Source organism: Heterocephalus glaber, unplaced genomic scaffold (assembly GCF_053883595.1).
Source record: "Heterocephalus glaber isolate CG9 unplaced genomic scaffold, H.glaber_assembly_v1.0 deba00001600, whole genome shotgun sequence".
Taxonomy (NCBI): domain Eukaryota; kingdom Metazoa; phylum Chordata; class Mammalia; order Rodentia; family Bathyergidae; genus Heterocephalus; species Heterocephalus glaber.
The window spans coordinates 40,156,351-40,170,294 of NW_028258372.1; the positions used below are offsets into that span (position 1 = coordinate 40,156,351).

Sequence of the window (13,944 nt, forward strand, 5' to 3'; positions counted from 1 at the left end):
CCAGCCCCGCCTGCCCCGCACCTTGCAAGGCCTTGCCGGAGACAGGTGAGACTGGTCTGGGTGTAGGAGCTGCAGAAGCAGGACATCTGCTGAGCGAGTCCACCAGCCCTTGGGCCTCTGTGGGTCTCAGTTTCCCCGATGTTTATTCAGCCCCACTGGGGACCCAGGCAAGAGGTGGACAAGGGATGTGGAGAGTCGCTGGCGCTCTGGGAAGGAGAAAGTGCTGAGTGTCGGGAGCGATGGAAGCAGAGTTGGGATGCAGGGAGGCCTGTGGAGTTTGGGGCTAGAGGTGGCCGGGCGTTTGGTCACACCCTCCTTCCTCTTTACCTGGTTATGAAACACACCTCAGCGAGGTGCCTGCCATACGTCAGGCACTGCACTAGGGCTGGGGAGGCAATGGGGAATGATACAGGACCAGCAAAGACGGAGCCCCAGGCCCAGCCTGCCTGTGTGATGGTGGATGAGGAAGTTATCCCTCTGAGTCCCAGCTGCCCCATCTGTAAAATGGGAGTTGGGACAGTAGGACCTGCCTTGTGCTCGGGGTTGGTTGTGATGGTCGGTCTGTGAAGAGCCGTACAGTGATGCCGGGCATATAGTACACCGGGCTTATTAATACACCTGTCCCGGAGAACTAGGGGCTCAGACCCAGCCAGACCCTGAGAGGTAGACAAGGGAACAAGTAATTGAACTCAGTGAAGCACTAGAGACCAGTGATGGTCAAGGTCTCAAGGATTCCCTAAAGGAATACAGACCCTTCTAGGATTGTCACAGAGAGACTTGTAAAGGAGGGGGACATTTAAGATGGGTTTTGAGCGAGGTGCAGGAGTTTGCGGCTCTGGAATGTGGACAGGGCCTTCTGGGCAGGAGGACCGTGTGAGCCAGAGCCCCGAGGTGTGGATGTGGGTGGGTGACAGCCGGAGGCTGGCCTGGGCGAGCTGGAGGGCCTGCACTTGAGGGAGGAGTTTGGGTGTCTTCCCTGCCTGTTGTCCGCTCCTCCTGCTCAGGTGCAAGTGTGGTTGTCAGTATCTTCCCTTCCTCCCCACTGTGCTCTGTGACGCATGAGTCCTCCTCGCTCACTCTGGAGTAGTCCTCAGTGTCTAGGGAGGCAGGATGGTTTGGTGAACACACACCTTCCAGTGTTCCAGGGTTCCGGATTTGAAGCTTCTGAATCTTGAATCTTGCTACTGGGCCATTATCTGATTTCTCTGAGCTGGATTTTCCTCATCCACAGAGGGGCAGTGGTAATTCCCTGTGGCAGGGTGTTTTGGAGATTGGAGGAACCTGGGTGTAGTGGCGCATACCGGCAATCCCAGCCTCTGGGAGGCTGAGGCAGGAGGATCATGGGTTTGAGCTTATCCTGGGCAACTTTGCAAGACCCTGTCTTCATAAAAAAAAAAAAAAAAAATGGCTGAGGATGTAGCTTAGTGTGAATTTAATCTCCAGTACTGGGAAAAATAAATGAGAGGAACAGGCCAGGTCCATGCAGAGCGACTACTCCCTGTGTGAGCTGGCCAGGGCCGGACCTGCCTCGTCCTCCATCTCTAACAGCGTTGTCTCTTCTTGCATGGTTCCTAGAGGTGAGGGGCTGGGCTGCCGTGGATAGATGGGTCTGGCCAGGAGGCCCTGGGCCCCTGGGCTTGTGCAGAGGGGCTGGTGCTCACCTTCAGGGCCTCTTTCATGGGTACCTGACTGCGGCAGGGCGGCCATCAGTGCAGGGAGATTCCTCCAGCTGTCCAGCGGCTGCTGCCTATGTATCGGGTAGGAAGTCCCCCGTCCACCCTTTCTCCCCATGAGAAGCCCTTTGGGCCCTCTTGACCTCCCCCTGATGGCTGTGCTGGGGCCGTGGGTGCCAGCTGAGACTGAAGCCCCCATCTGGCCTCTGCTATTGACGGTGTGTGGGTGTGTGTGCCCTTAAGTTGATCACTCAGGCTCCTGAATCTGCACTCCCCGCTCAGCAGGGTGTGCAGGGCATGCTAACCCCTCCCGAGGTCAAAAGGGAATGCGGTCCTTCGGTGGAGCAGATGAGTGTGGTGTGCCATCACCCTGGTAGTCTCTGCAGCTTCACAGCCTCTGTATCTGTGCTGGGCTATGCTGCGTATTAGGGAGGACGGAAAGCATCCAGCCGGCTCCCCGCACAGATGGGGAGGTTGAGGTTCAGGGAGGTGGAGTCGCCAGGTGGTGTGCGCTTGCCTCCTGCCCTGGCATCTCGCCATTGGGTTTGAAACACTGGTGTGGGCAGGCCTGGGAGCATGGAGGGACGCCTGCATCCCACTGGGTCTCCAGGCAGCTCAGGGAGCCCCGCCTAAGGCCACATCTGGAAGGATGTTTGTGCCCTTCTCCATGCCCCTCGAGCTTGCCAGTGCGGCCATGCCCATGTGGACACGCTGCTTTCCCTCCTCCCCTGCCGGTGTGCTTCTCAGGTGGCCATGAGGTAAAGAGGCCCAGGAGAGGGATTGTGCAAAGCGGGTGCTGGGAGGTAGGTCTGGGGACATTGCTCTGGGTTCCTGTGGGCAGGTGGCTTTGCAGGTGCCCTGGAAACTGCACAGGCAAGAGAGGGAGAGGAGGAAAGAGCAGGAAACAGGAGGAGGCCACTTGGATCCCTCCGGGAAACGTGTCCACTTGCGCGTGTAGTTTGTGTCTAAGCAGTGCACGGGACACAGTGTTAGAACCTCCCCTCGGGTACAGCAGGATTTGTCATTTACCAACCCTTTCCCAAGACAACTGCTTCTGGCTTTTTGCTCCTGCCTGTGCCATTTTTCTCCTGTCCCACGTACCCCTGTGACCTCTCTCAGTGCCTGGGAAGAGAGTCGGCGAGGGGCTTTCCCTGGCACTGGCCTGATCTGATCTCCCCAGGGTTAGCAGAGGAGCATCGGATGCTCACAGCACCCCTGCCCTGGCCCTGGCGCCTCTACTTCACCTGTGTCAGGGATCAGGCACTCTCAGAGCTTGGCACTTGGAAGGTGAGCCCGACGCCCATTAGAGAGGGGACGCTGGAAACCACGACACAGAGGGCAGGGCTGCGAGGGGGAGAAGCCAGCCGCTGGGCTAAGGTCCTGAGGGTGGGAGAAACTGACTTCCTCCCAGGGACTGCCTGAGGAGGCTTTCCTTTCTCTCCTGGGTCTCACAGGAACTAGTGCTGAGGATGAACGGGATGGAAAGGAAGAGGCCTATTATTTTGTTTTTCAGATTGAGAGTCTGTTATTAGCAATTTATTACATCCGGGTCTGCAGCCAAGCACATTCTGTTTTCCAGTGTCGGGGGAAGACACTTGGGGAGACGGGGCAAGAGGCCGGGCCGGAAGGAGGTCTGGATCAACAGTTTCATAACTGACGATGTGTTGGCTTGGCTGTGCAAGCGGAGGGTTTAGCAGGACCAGTTTGAGCCCAGCCTGGTGTGCGGGGGCGTCTTCCGGATGGCATTGGACTCCCAAGGGACCCCAAATCACCGAAAGCAGGGTGAGCGGGCCCCCCTCCCACACTCAGGCTCTCCGGGCCTTGGGCCTCAGATTTCTCTCGGTGAAACGGGGTCGGAGCCCTGGAGGGAGCCCTATAGCGAGGAGAGTGAGCAGGTAGATAGGTGCGAGAACCCCGGAACGGGAGGAGTAAGCAAGATGGCCACCCAGCGAACGAACCGCGCATGAGCAAAACAACCCCCTTCTTGCAAATTGCTGAGCTGGTGGAATATCGGGGGGTGGCTGTGAGATCCGGGGTGGCAGAGAGGGCTCTGTGGGTGCCTGCGCTGTGTGTGCAGGTTGCTGTGTAGAGGCCCCGAAAGAGAATGGAGAAGGCTGGGCCAGCGCCCGGGGCACCCCTTCCTCTGAGCCGGGCTCTACCCCCGCGCCTCCCGAGGCACATCCCTGGTCCCTGTTCCTGGAAACGGGCCTACTTCCTCCACCCACCCCTCACGTAAGTGTCCCCATCTTCCCTTACCCCTCCCATGCTCCTCCCAACTCTGGGTTTGACTCCAAGGAGCCACAGCACCCTGTCCTTCAGGGGCTGCGCTGCGTCCCCCAGGAGGCCCTGGTGCCAGACGGTCGGGAAGGAGGGAACCCTCTCTGCAGGGAGGGGCTACCTGGTCCCCCGAAGGGGTGTGGGTGCTCTGGGCAGAGGGAACCACCCAAATGGTGGTTTAGTGCATCCCAGCCACATCTCCAAGCTTGGTGCCACTGGTGGTGGTCGAGGTCAGGTTTGGTGTATGAGAGGTCTGGCAGACTCTGGGAAGGCCAGTGCTGAGAACCGGGTGCCGGTCAGGGGCAGAGTTAGCCAGCGAGCCTGGGCCTGTTTCCAGCTGCGAGTGTGGACTGTTACCTTATTGTCCCCTATGTATAGCTGGTGCCTGCTTTGCCCGATGCTGGTTGCTCATCCTGTCGTCTTGGGTTGACCGCCTGCAAGGCTCTCTCCAGGGGCTCACGGGGTAGGGGCGGACGCAGACTCGATTCAATTAAATGTGTGGGGCACAGACCTGGCCTCCGGTAGTGACTTCTGTGTTCTGCTAAGACGGGCAACTGTAGGACACCCTGGGCCTGGTGCAGAAGGGGCGAGCACGACTGAGCTCCCAGCCCAGGGGCTGAGAACGGTGCCCTTCGGGGCAGGACCGGACAGAGACCACCAGGCCCAGCAGGAACCTCGGACACTGGCCGTGGAGCTGGGACCTTGTTGACAATGGGGTGCCACAGAACTTTCAGAATGGGTGGCTCGTTCATTTAGGCCACAGTGCCGGTCTCTGTGAAAAACACCCAACAGTAGCCTGTTCTTTTCATTCCATCCAGAGGCATATTTGCTGCCTTCAAATGGTGCTGAACCGCTTGCTAACAGCCAGGTTAGTGGGCTCCAGGATGTGAAGCCACAGCGAGCAGCCCTGAAGGCCATGTTGCTTTGCCCTCTCTGCCCAGACCCACACTGCCCCTTGCTTGGGTCACTCGGGGCTCAGTGAGTGTGACCCTTTCCTCCAGGCTGCGAGGTTTCCTGGCAAATGGGCAAAGTTCCATGGTTCAGCAGCTATCGCTAGATGCCTCTTTAAAAGGCAGCTGTTGGGTATGTTTTTGAATAAGTAAGATCCTTGTAAACTTTACCAGTCTCTCACTATGTGAAAGGCACTGGGGCAAAGGAGTCCAGGGCTGGGCCTAGGAAGCCCTGCTCCACCTGGGGACAAAGCCCCATCCATCTCGGTGGGGAGGCTGGGCACTAAGGGCCCTTGCTGGGTTTGCATCCTGGCTCTCCTGGACTGTGTTGTTCTGGCAAATACCAGAACTCTTCTTGAAGCTAGTGTTTCACCTACAAAGTGGGAAGGGCCGTACCTGGTGATGCAGGTGGAGGAGCGGTGGGTGGTAAGTGAGGCTTGTCCTGGGGTGTGGATGGCACTGCTCTCCTACCCCTCCCCGGGGCCTGAGCATGGCCTCTGTAGGACCTGGGAAAGGAGGAAAGGGATCTTCAGGGTGAGGTGTGCCTGACATTGTCCTCTGGGGCACCTCCCTCAGCCCCCCAGTGTTCTTCCCTTGCTTGCAACAAGCAGAGGCACTGTGTAGCCCTGGCCATGATGTTATTGAGCTCTGCCTCTGAGGATCTTATCTGGGGGTTTGCTGCTGCCACTTGTTACTGTGGTCACTGTCATTGGAGTGACCACTTTCCTCAGAGAAACCAGGGAGAGTGCTGTTGTCCCAAGTGCCCAGCCCTGGAGCAGGGCTGGCGTGTAGGGTACGGATGGCTGGGTCGTGGACCCTGTCATGCTAGTCCCAAGAAGCAGCCCAGAAAAGGGAAGAAGCTGTCCTATGCCAGCTGCAGGCAGGGCGTTGCCAGGTGTGACAGAAATGTCTGTCTCAGAGCGCCCTACCTTTCCTGTCCACCCTAAACCGGAGGCGGGGACAGTTCTCACCAGGTACTGCTGATTTTTGTAAAACCGACAGTATTCACATGTAGCTGGGATTGGTTTGACCCACGAAGCTACCACATTCACAAAAGCCATCTGCTAGGTTATGCGTTTTAATAATTCATAATAACAAACCAACCTTTGGACCCCTGGTGCTTGGGCAGCTGCCTGCAGGAGGTTGGCAGGAAGTGGAGGCGGCATGGGCGTGCATGGCTGCCCTCCCTGACTATGGGACAGGCCAGCCTCAGGCAGGAGGGGCCTGGGCCCCGCTGGCTGTCCCTGCAACACGCACCCCCCAGGTGGAGAGGATCCCCTGGGATGGGGGAGCCGTGAGAAACTGCCTCTTCACAGATATCCTTGCGCTGTGGTTTTGGTCAGATAGATCTTGAGTTGAGTTCCACCACCACCACCACTCAGATTTACTTTCCTCTAGAAAAGGGGTTTTGCTGCTGCGGAAAATACCCGAGAAGCACTTAGTTTGTGATCATGTGGTCCGGGAGCATCTGTATGTGCTGCCCTGGGCTGCAGCCTGAAGGTGGAAATCAAGGCTTAGCAACACCTTTATTTCCAGCTTCAAGGCCCAGAAGCCCTTGTCCACCTGTAATTTTTATCTCTGGGAGAAGTAGTAATTCATGCCCTGTGCAAATGGAAAAACTGAGGCCTGGGAGGTGTGTCGCCGGCCCCTTACCTGAGTGATAGACCGCCAAGGTGCCAGTGCTCTGACACACCATTGTTGTGCTGAGGGTCCCTGTGGTCTGAGGCTGTGTGGTTCTTGATTCCCATTTTAAAGATGGCAAAGCAGAGGCTCCGATTTGCCTTAGTCTGCACCTGGAGTTGGGGGGGGAGCTCAGACCCTCTGCTGTTTCCACTCTCCTCCGAAGTCTCACCCTGGCCCTTCTAGACCCTCTGGATTATTGTTCTGAACAGGCAGGTCCGCCAGGGTGGACAGCCGGGGCCAGGAGGGAGAGGGTTAAGTTCTTTCTCTCTGCAGAGCTGGTTTTGTGTGGGAGCCTCCAGTGACCCCATCAGTGACCCCTTCCCTGGGTCAGGGCTGCAGGCTGTGGGGGCAGGGAAGCACACAGCGGGCCTAGTGGCTGGTGGGGACAGAGGGAGGGCCTGGGTAGTAGTGAGGCCTGCTCACCCCTCAGCCTCTCTGGACAGAGAGAAGCAAAGATCGCGGTGTCTTTCCCATCCCCGTAGGAGTCCCCTGGCTGGGCTGCCATCGGCGGGGCTCCGCCCTGGCCACAGAGCACAGGCTGCCCGTGCAGGCCGGAAGGCCCTGTGATGACTTCCAAGTGGGAACTGGGATTCTTTTTACCAGGAAAGCATCAGATGGGAAATCAGAAAAGGGAAACAGCAAGTGAACCAAAACTTAGGGCTAGTGGGACTGGGGCCAGTCTGTCGCTCGCCTCGGAGGAGGAGGGAGGAGGAAGCCAGCGTCGGTGACTGCATGTGGATTTCTCCCTGTGAGCCAGCGAGGCTGTCCAGGTCCCCAAGGGGTCTCCTCCTTCCTCCCCATGCCACCCTCTGGCACAGGCCTGCTGCTGTTGATGTGCAGCCCGGACGGGGAGGGCAGTGGGTGAGCCTCACTCTACGGCAGATCCAGGAAGCTGGGCTTGTGCCTGTTGCTGGCCTTGAACCCACTGCCCTAGGAGAGACATCTGAAGAAAGGGTTTCCGGGAAAGCTGAGGGACTGACCTTACGGGGAAACGAAATCGTCCTCCACCCAGGTCCTTTGACTCCCTACTGAGGAACCCTAAGTACACCTTGTCCCTGGTTCCCGTGAAGCCTTTAATTGCCCCTACGGTGAGGGGAGACCTAGCTGGTGGGGCAGGTCTGGCTCCCGGCCCGCTCTAGATATTTGTGAGTGGTCTTGGGCCTGCTGCCCTCCTGGCGCCCCGCCTGCAGGTGGCTACCATCTGTGGCACTGTGTTTGTGGCCTCGCCTCAGCCTGCCTGCAGATTAAACGGGCTGTGAAAGTGTTAATTATTAGCAGTTTCTTGTTCTGCATTTTTAAAAAATTGTATTAAAATATATGTCACATTACATGTGCTACTTTAATAATTTTAAAGGATGTAGTTCAAGGACATTATTAGGTAGGTTCACACCGTTATGCAGCCATCACCATGCATCATCCACTGAACTTGTTATCCAGGCTGAAACTCGGTACCCATTAATCACCTCTCCATTCCTCCCTCCTCCCAGGCCCTAGTAATGCTATTCTCCTTTCTGTTTATATGAATTTAGTTATTCTAAGTACCTCATGTAAGTAGCATCGAACAGTATTTGTCCCTTAGGAGTGGCTTCTTTCGCTTAGCATAGTTTCAAGGTTCATTCATGTAGTAACGTCTCAAGATTTGTCTCAGCCATGTGCACACCTGTAATCTCAGCACTCTGGGAGGCTGAGACAGGATTGCCTGTATGACTTAGTGAAATCCTGTTTCAAAATAAGTAGAAAGGGCTGGTTATATAGCACAATGGCAAGTCCTGGGTGCAATTGCCAACCCCCCCCCCCCCCCCCCCGCACACAGATTCCTTTTTTTTGGTACTGGGGATCAAACTCTGGTCCTTGCACTTGCGCAGCAGGTGGCGAAGCCACTGAGCTAACCCGCCCCCGGCCCTCCTTCCTTTGTAAGACAACCTGTAGTAGGCACTTCTGTTGATGGACACTTGGGTTGTTTTTATCTTTTGGCTGTCATGAATAACAGGGCGCTGAACAAGGTTGTACAAATAACTCTTTTAAGATCCTGCTTTCAGTTCTTTTGTGTATACACTTGGAATTGAGATTTCTAGATCATATGGTAATTGTGTTTAATTTTTTGAGGAGATGTTTTCTACAACATTTTACATTCCTACCAGCAATTCTCCATATTCTAGTCAACACCTGACCCCTCCTTTGTATGTGTGTGTGGGTGTGTATGTGATAACCATTCTGTGGTGTGGTGTGGAATCTCACAGTGGATCTTTATCTTTGTTTGTTTGTTTGAGACAAGGCAGTTCAGACTGGCCTTGAACTCATTATGTAGCCCAGTCTGGTCTCCAACTCCCAGAAGTCTTCCTGCCTCAGCTGCCTTCTGAATGCCTGGATTAGTCACATGCCACCACGCCCAGCTGACGCGCACGCGTGTGTGTGTGTGTGTGTGTGTGTGTGTGTGTGTGTGTACACATATATATATACATATATCTGTGCATGTGTACATATATATATATATTTTAAGTGAGAGAAAAGGAACAGGGTAAAAATTTGCTTATGAACTCAATAATGAAAAAGAAAACTATGCTCAGAAAAACATACTCCAAATGATCAGGGGCCAGATTGATATGAAGAGGGTGATTTCTTATTTATCTTCTCCCTGTTACTCTTAATTTTGCAGGTTTTCTATAGCGAGCTCACATGCCCTTATGGTCAAAAAACAAAGTAATAGTGGCTGCGGCCGAGCACTGGACACGAGTGTCAACAGGGTCCCAACCCTGCTGACGCCACTGAGAGCTGGGGATGAGGCAGGGCTTGGGGCAGTGGGGGCACGGGAAGGGGTGGCATGGAGGACCAGCCTGTAGACAGAAAAGTGTGAGGGTAAAGGAGGTCGGGCTGGGCAGCCCTGTGTCCCCCGGAGCCTTGCCCTCGTGGGTGGGGAAGACCTGGCCTGGCCTCGCCTTGGCTCTGCAGGTGGTGTGGGCAGCCCGCGGGGCTCCCATGGGTGAAGCCAGTGGCCAGTGCACCCAGGGCCTTTTCTGCCCACATTTGCCTTTGCCTTCCCTGCATCACCTGAACCAGGACCAAGGTCCGGTTCCCTTCCCCTGCCACCACGGAGCAGTGGAGATGGGGCTTTAGGCGACAAGTGAGTGGCTCAGGTTCCAGGAGACAACTTGCTGTGGCCTTTGGGCCTCTGGCAAGTGAGAGGGAAACCACTCTAATCTCTGGATTCAGCGTCTCAGTTTCCGCTCACTGGCCGTGCGTGACCTTGAGCAAGGCCTCTGTCCTCGTCAGTAAAGTGGATAGTTAGTGGTAACTGTTTCACAGGGCTAGTGGCCGAGACAACAGAGCTACAGCCCTCCAAGTGGCACTCTGTGTTGTGTGGGCGGTCCCTGACGTCTGACTGAGGTGGATTATGGTGCTAGATTTGAGCCTAGGCTCAAATCATGTTAGGGTCTCGGTTCTTCCATGTGTAAAATGGAAATAATGATACCACCTACCTCAGATGACTATGTGAAGATTAAAAAATTAATGTATGTAGCAGTAATCCCAATAGTGCCTGGTACACGGTGCTCTATACAGTGCTCAGTAAGATTTGGCTATATTTGGGTGGGGGGTCTTTAGCCGTACACACCACTGGCTCAACCAGTTGGTGGCCAGCTGGCACCTGCCACTTCATTTGATTGTCCCAAGAGTCACCTCTGAACTGGTGGCGCCCAGCACTTGTTCAACCAAGTGTTGGCTGGGGTGGTCCTGCCTCGGTTCCCAAAGGGTGCTGCTGTTGCAAAGTGGGGTCCTGGGCATGGTGAGGGGAAGGCTTTGGGGGGATTGTTTGTTGAGCATTTTAGTTGAGACGTAAACGAGTAGAGACTATGACAGTGCTTCCTTCCCCTTGCTTCCCTGCTCTTTTGAAAAGGAATACCAAAGCTAAGGGAAAAACAACTACCCATGAAATAAAGGGGACCATGAAAATAACAACAAAAAAAAGAATCTTGGGCCAGGGATTTAGCTCAGTGGTTTCGCTGCCTGCTATCCAAGTGCAAAGGCCCGAGTTCGATCCCCGGTACCAAAAAAAAAAAAAAAAAAAAAAGAAGAGTCTTGCTTTTGCAGCTGCCGATGGGGTAGATACATGGGAAAGGAAGCGTAGCCTCTGCAGAGCAGGAGATCAGAACACTTTGTTCACTGGAAGAGCGAAGGCCATGTGAGCAAGCACTGCTGAGTTGGGGTTTCTGAGGAGGCTGAGCCTAGTTGGGGGAGATGGTGGTGATTAGACCACCTCAAGGCAGGGGTGGCGTCCCCCCGAGAACCCCGGCCTAGGGAGGTGCAGACCTGGGGTGGGCTGTCAGGTGTGAGGCCAGCGTGTCCAGGCCCAGCCATGGGCTTGGTCACCGTGTTTCCCGTGGTGTGTCTCTGACCCCCTTTCTGTGGCCCTCAGTGAGATATTCCTGGGCAAGAGGCCCATGTGTGCTGATCATTTGCACACCATCCTTCTGGCCTCAGGGTTGTGCTCCTGCCAACCCTGCCAGGGGCTTTCTTGGTGCCTGGCATCTACTGCCTTCTCATTTGTTCTTGTCTCACTTACCCATCTCGATCGCTGTGCTGACCGGGTTCCTCACCCTGGCAGTGGGTGGCTGAGGCAGGAGGAGCGAGAAGAACTAGGGAAAGGGTCAGGTACCCTTCCTGAGCCCTGGGGACCCCAGAATACCATGTGGAGGTGTCTGTGGGTGTGGACAGTGGAGTGGAGGCTGCGGGTGTAGCTCAGTGGTGGAGCACTTGCCTAGCATGGGTGAGCCCAGGATTCTGTTCCCAGTACCTCAGAGGCACACACAGTGCTTGGGGCCAAGGGCTCTAGCAGCAGGTCCCCAGAAATATGCTCCTTGCTTCCTTCATTCACCACAGTACTTAGTGCCAGTCCACCTTGGGCCAGCCGTTGTGTACAGCACCTTATTGTCCAGCAGCCTGAGAGGTGGGCCCTGTTGGCCCCACCATGGTGGAGACTTGGCGTGAAAGAGGTGCAGCTTAGGATTCGCCAGGCTGCTTCCACCAGCGCTCAGTCGGGCACCGCCACACATCTAGTTCGCCATGATAGCGGCCGTCGGAGTAGCTACTTCTTAAAACCACATGGTGGGGTGTTACTCATCCCATTTACAGATAAAGGAAGTCACAGGCCTAGAGTTACATGAGTCGACTGGCGAGAAAGGGTGCTGGGGCTTGTGTCTCCGGGACTCCATTTCACCATGTGCCATGCGCGCTGGTGGAAGTCCGAGGAGCAGGAGCAGGAGGAGGAGGAGAGGAGGAGGAGGAGGAGAGGAGGAGGAGGAGGAGGAGGACCTGATGGAGAAGAGAGAGAGCCGCGCGCCCAGTTCTTCAGGTGTGGGTCCTCCGCTCATCTGACCATGTGTTTTGGTCTTGCTGGTAACCAGCCCCATCCTGAACCTTGTTTGGGGCTGCCGGCCATCAGTCCACTGAAGATCGTACAAAAAGACATCTGGCTAGGAGCTGTATGTCAGAAAGTGGGATGAAGACCAGATATGTACAGTGTGTCGCAATACCGGGGAGGGAGAGAGCCATTCCTCCTTCGGGCTTCTCCTCCCCCTCTTTTCCCTGAACTTTAATTCTGTACCAGACTCTTTTTTTTTTTCTTTGGTACCAGGGATGGAACTTGGATCCTTGCGCTTCTTTTGTACAGGGGATTGAACTCAGGACCTTGAGCTTGTGAGGCAGGCATGGCGCCACTGAGCTAAATCCCTGGCCCCAGATTCTTTAATTGTACATTATCTTCTAATCCTAAAGCAGATGTTGGAATCTTTTCTTTTTCCCCCTCAGCACTGGGGATTGAACCCAGGCCCTTTGTACTGAGCTACGTCCCCAGCCCTTTTTATTTTGAGAAGGGTTCTCGTTAAGTCACTGAATTGCTCGGGCTGGACTTGAGTTCGCGTCCTCCTGCTTCAGCTTCCCAGCACACACCCCGCAGCTGGCTTGGAATCTCCATTTTATAATGAAGAAGCTAAGGCTTTGAGACAGTCTTCTCCCATCTTCCCAAAGCAGTCATGGTTTCTTTTGACTCATTTTGCCTGTGCCATGGCTCACGTCAGAAATACCAGTTTCCCGTAAGCTGTGCGGACAGTGGCCAGTCCACATTTGCTGGAACAGAGCTTATTATTCTAAGGTAGAGGTAGTGTGGCTGGCCTCAGGCAACAGATGGAAAACTGTTGGTTTGGGCTGGGGGTTCAGATGCCATCTACTGGGCCCTGGGGAGCCATTCAGTCCCCTGAGCCGGAGTATTCCTGGGGGCCCGCAGAGCACCAGCAGGGAGATGAGAGAAGAGGCCCCCACCCTGCCCCATGCTCGCAGCCAAGTGAGTGTTGCGCCTCTGCACACCGATTTTTGCTCCCTACAGGATGCTCAGTGCTGTCCCCAGCTGGCCAGGCAGCCCCAGGTACACAGTTCTGTGCTGGCCCGGGGTAGGGCCATGCCCTGCAGGAAGCCAGACACCCTCCCCTGTCCAGTGCACAGGCTTGGCCTAGGCTCTGGGAGACAGGAAGGGGCCTTTGCGCTGCTGGGGTGAGGGTGACTGGAGGCACATGTCTTGCTGGGACCTCAGTCTCTTTCTTATTTCTCCCTGGGTTGGAACAAGACTCCAGAAGACCAGTTGGGGGGAGCTGGGTTGTCCCCGCTGCTGCCTTTGCCAGGCTGCTACTTTCCTTCATGTACTTGGGTCCATGTCCCCAATCATGGCAGGTGTGGGAGCTCACGGGCCCCCCGAGCCTGTGTGGCCAGGTGCATCCCACATTGACCAGCCTGGAAAAGCTGAGGGAATGGGGGTGTTGGCTGGGTCACCCCATGAATCAAGGTTGGAAAGAGTAAGGGCCCTCAGGAAAGCTCTGTCCTGAGCCTGCAGCCAGCCCCAGCTCCCAGCCCTGAGTAAACACAGAGATAGGATCGGGTGTAGCCAGGAAGGGTGGCAGGGTGCGGCCAGGGAGAAGAATGGCAGGATGTGGCACCAGCACGGTTCTGGGCACCCACGCCTCGGACTATTGTTCAGGGCAGCCGAGGCTCTCCGTTCTCCGGGCCTTGAGAGGAAGTGACATTCCCCTGGGACCTGAGCCCGCCCCACCCACTGAGGGCAAGCTGGGAGTGGGTGCCCAGTGGCCCCCCTCAGGGTCTGCCCGTCCGTGCATCTGTCTTCCTGTACCCCTGGGGTCAGAGTCAGGCATGCTGTAATGACTGGAATTTATCTCTGCATCTCGATATTTTGGTTTTGGGGTGTGGTTTTTTTTTGGTACCAGGGATCGAACTTGGGTCCTTGGGCTTGCGAGGCAGGTGGCGAAACCACTGAGCTAAATCCCCGGCCCTGCATCTTGATATTTTGGAGGGAAGGGGCT

At 55.6% G+C, this 13,944-nt stretch overlaps 1 protein-coding gene across 11 annotated transcripts in view; it reads left to right on the plus strand.

Moving 5' to 3' along the window:
• Sox13 (SRY-box transcription factor 13) overlaps positions 1–13,944 on the plus strand; it is a 44,709-nt gene that overhangs the window by 14,866 nt on the left and 15,899 nt on the right. For 2 of the 11 annotated variants that reach the window (XM_004862165.4, XM_087193936.1), the window contains exon 2: positions 3,253–3,455. The exons of 6 other annotated variants lie outside the window; for them this stretch is intronic. Coding sequence is in view for 3 of the 5 variants with exons in the window: in XM_021242394.2 (XP_021098053.2) it covers positions 3,778–3,905 (128 nt within the window). In the remaining 2 variants the exon portion in view is untranslated. 3 more of the 11 variants (XM_087193933.1, XM_087193934.1, XM_021242394.2) reach the window with 2 other exon arrangements.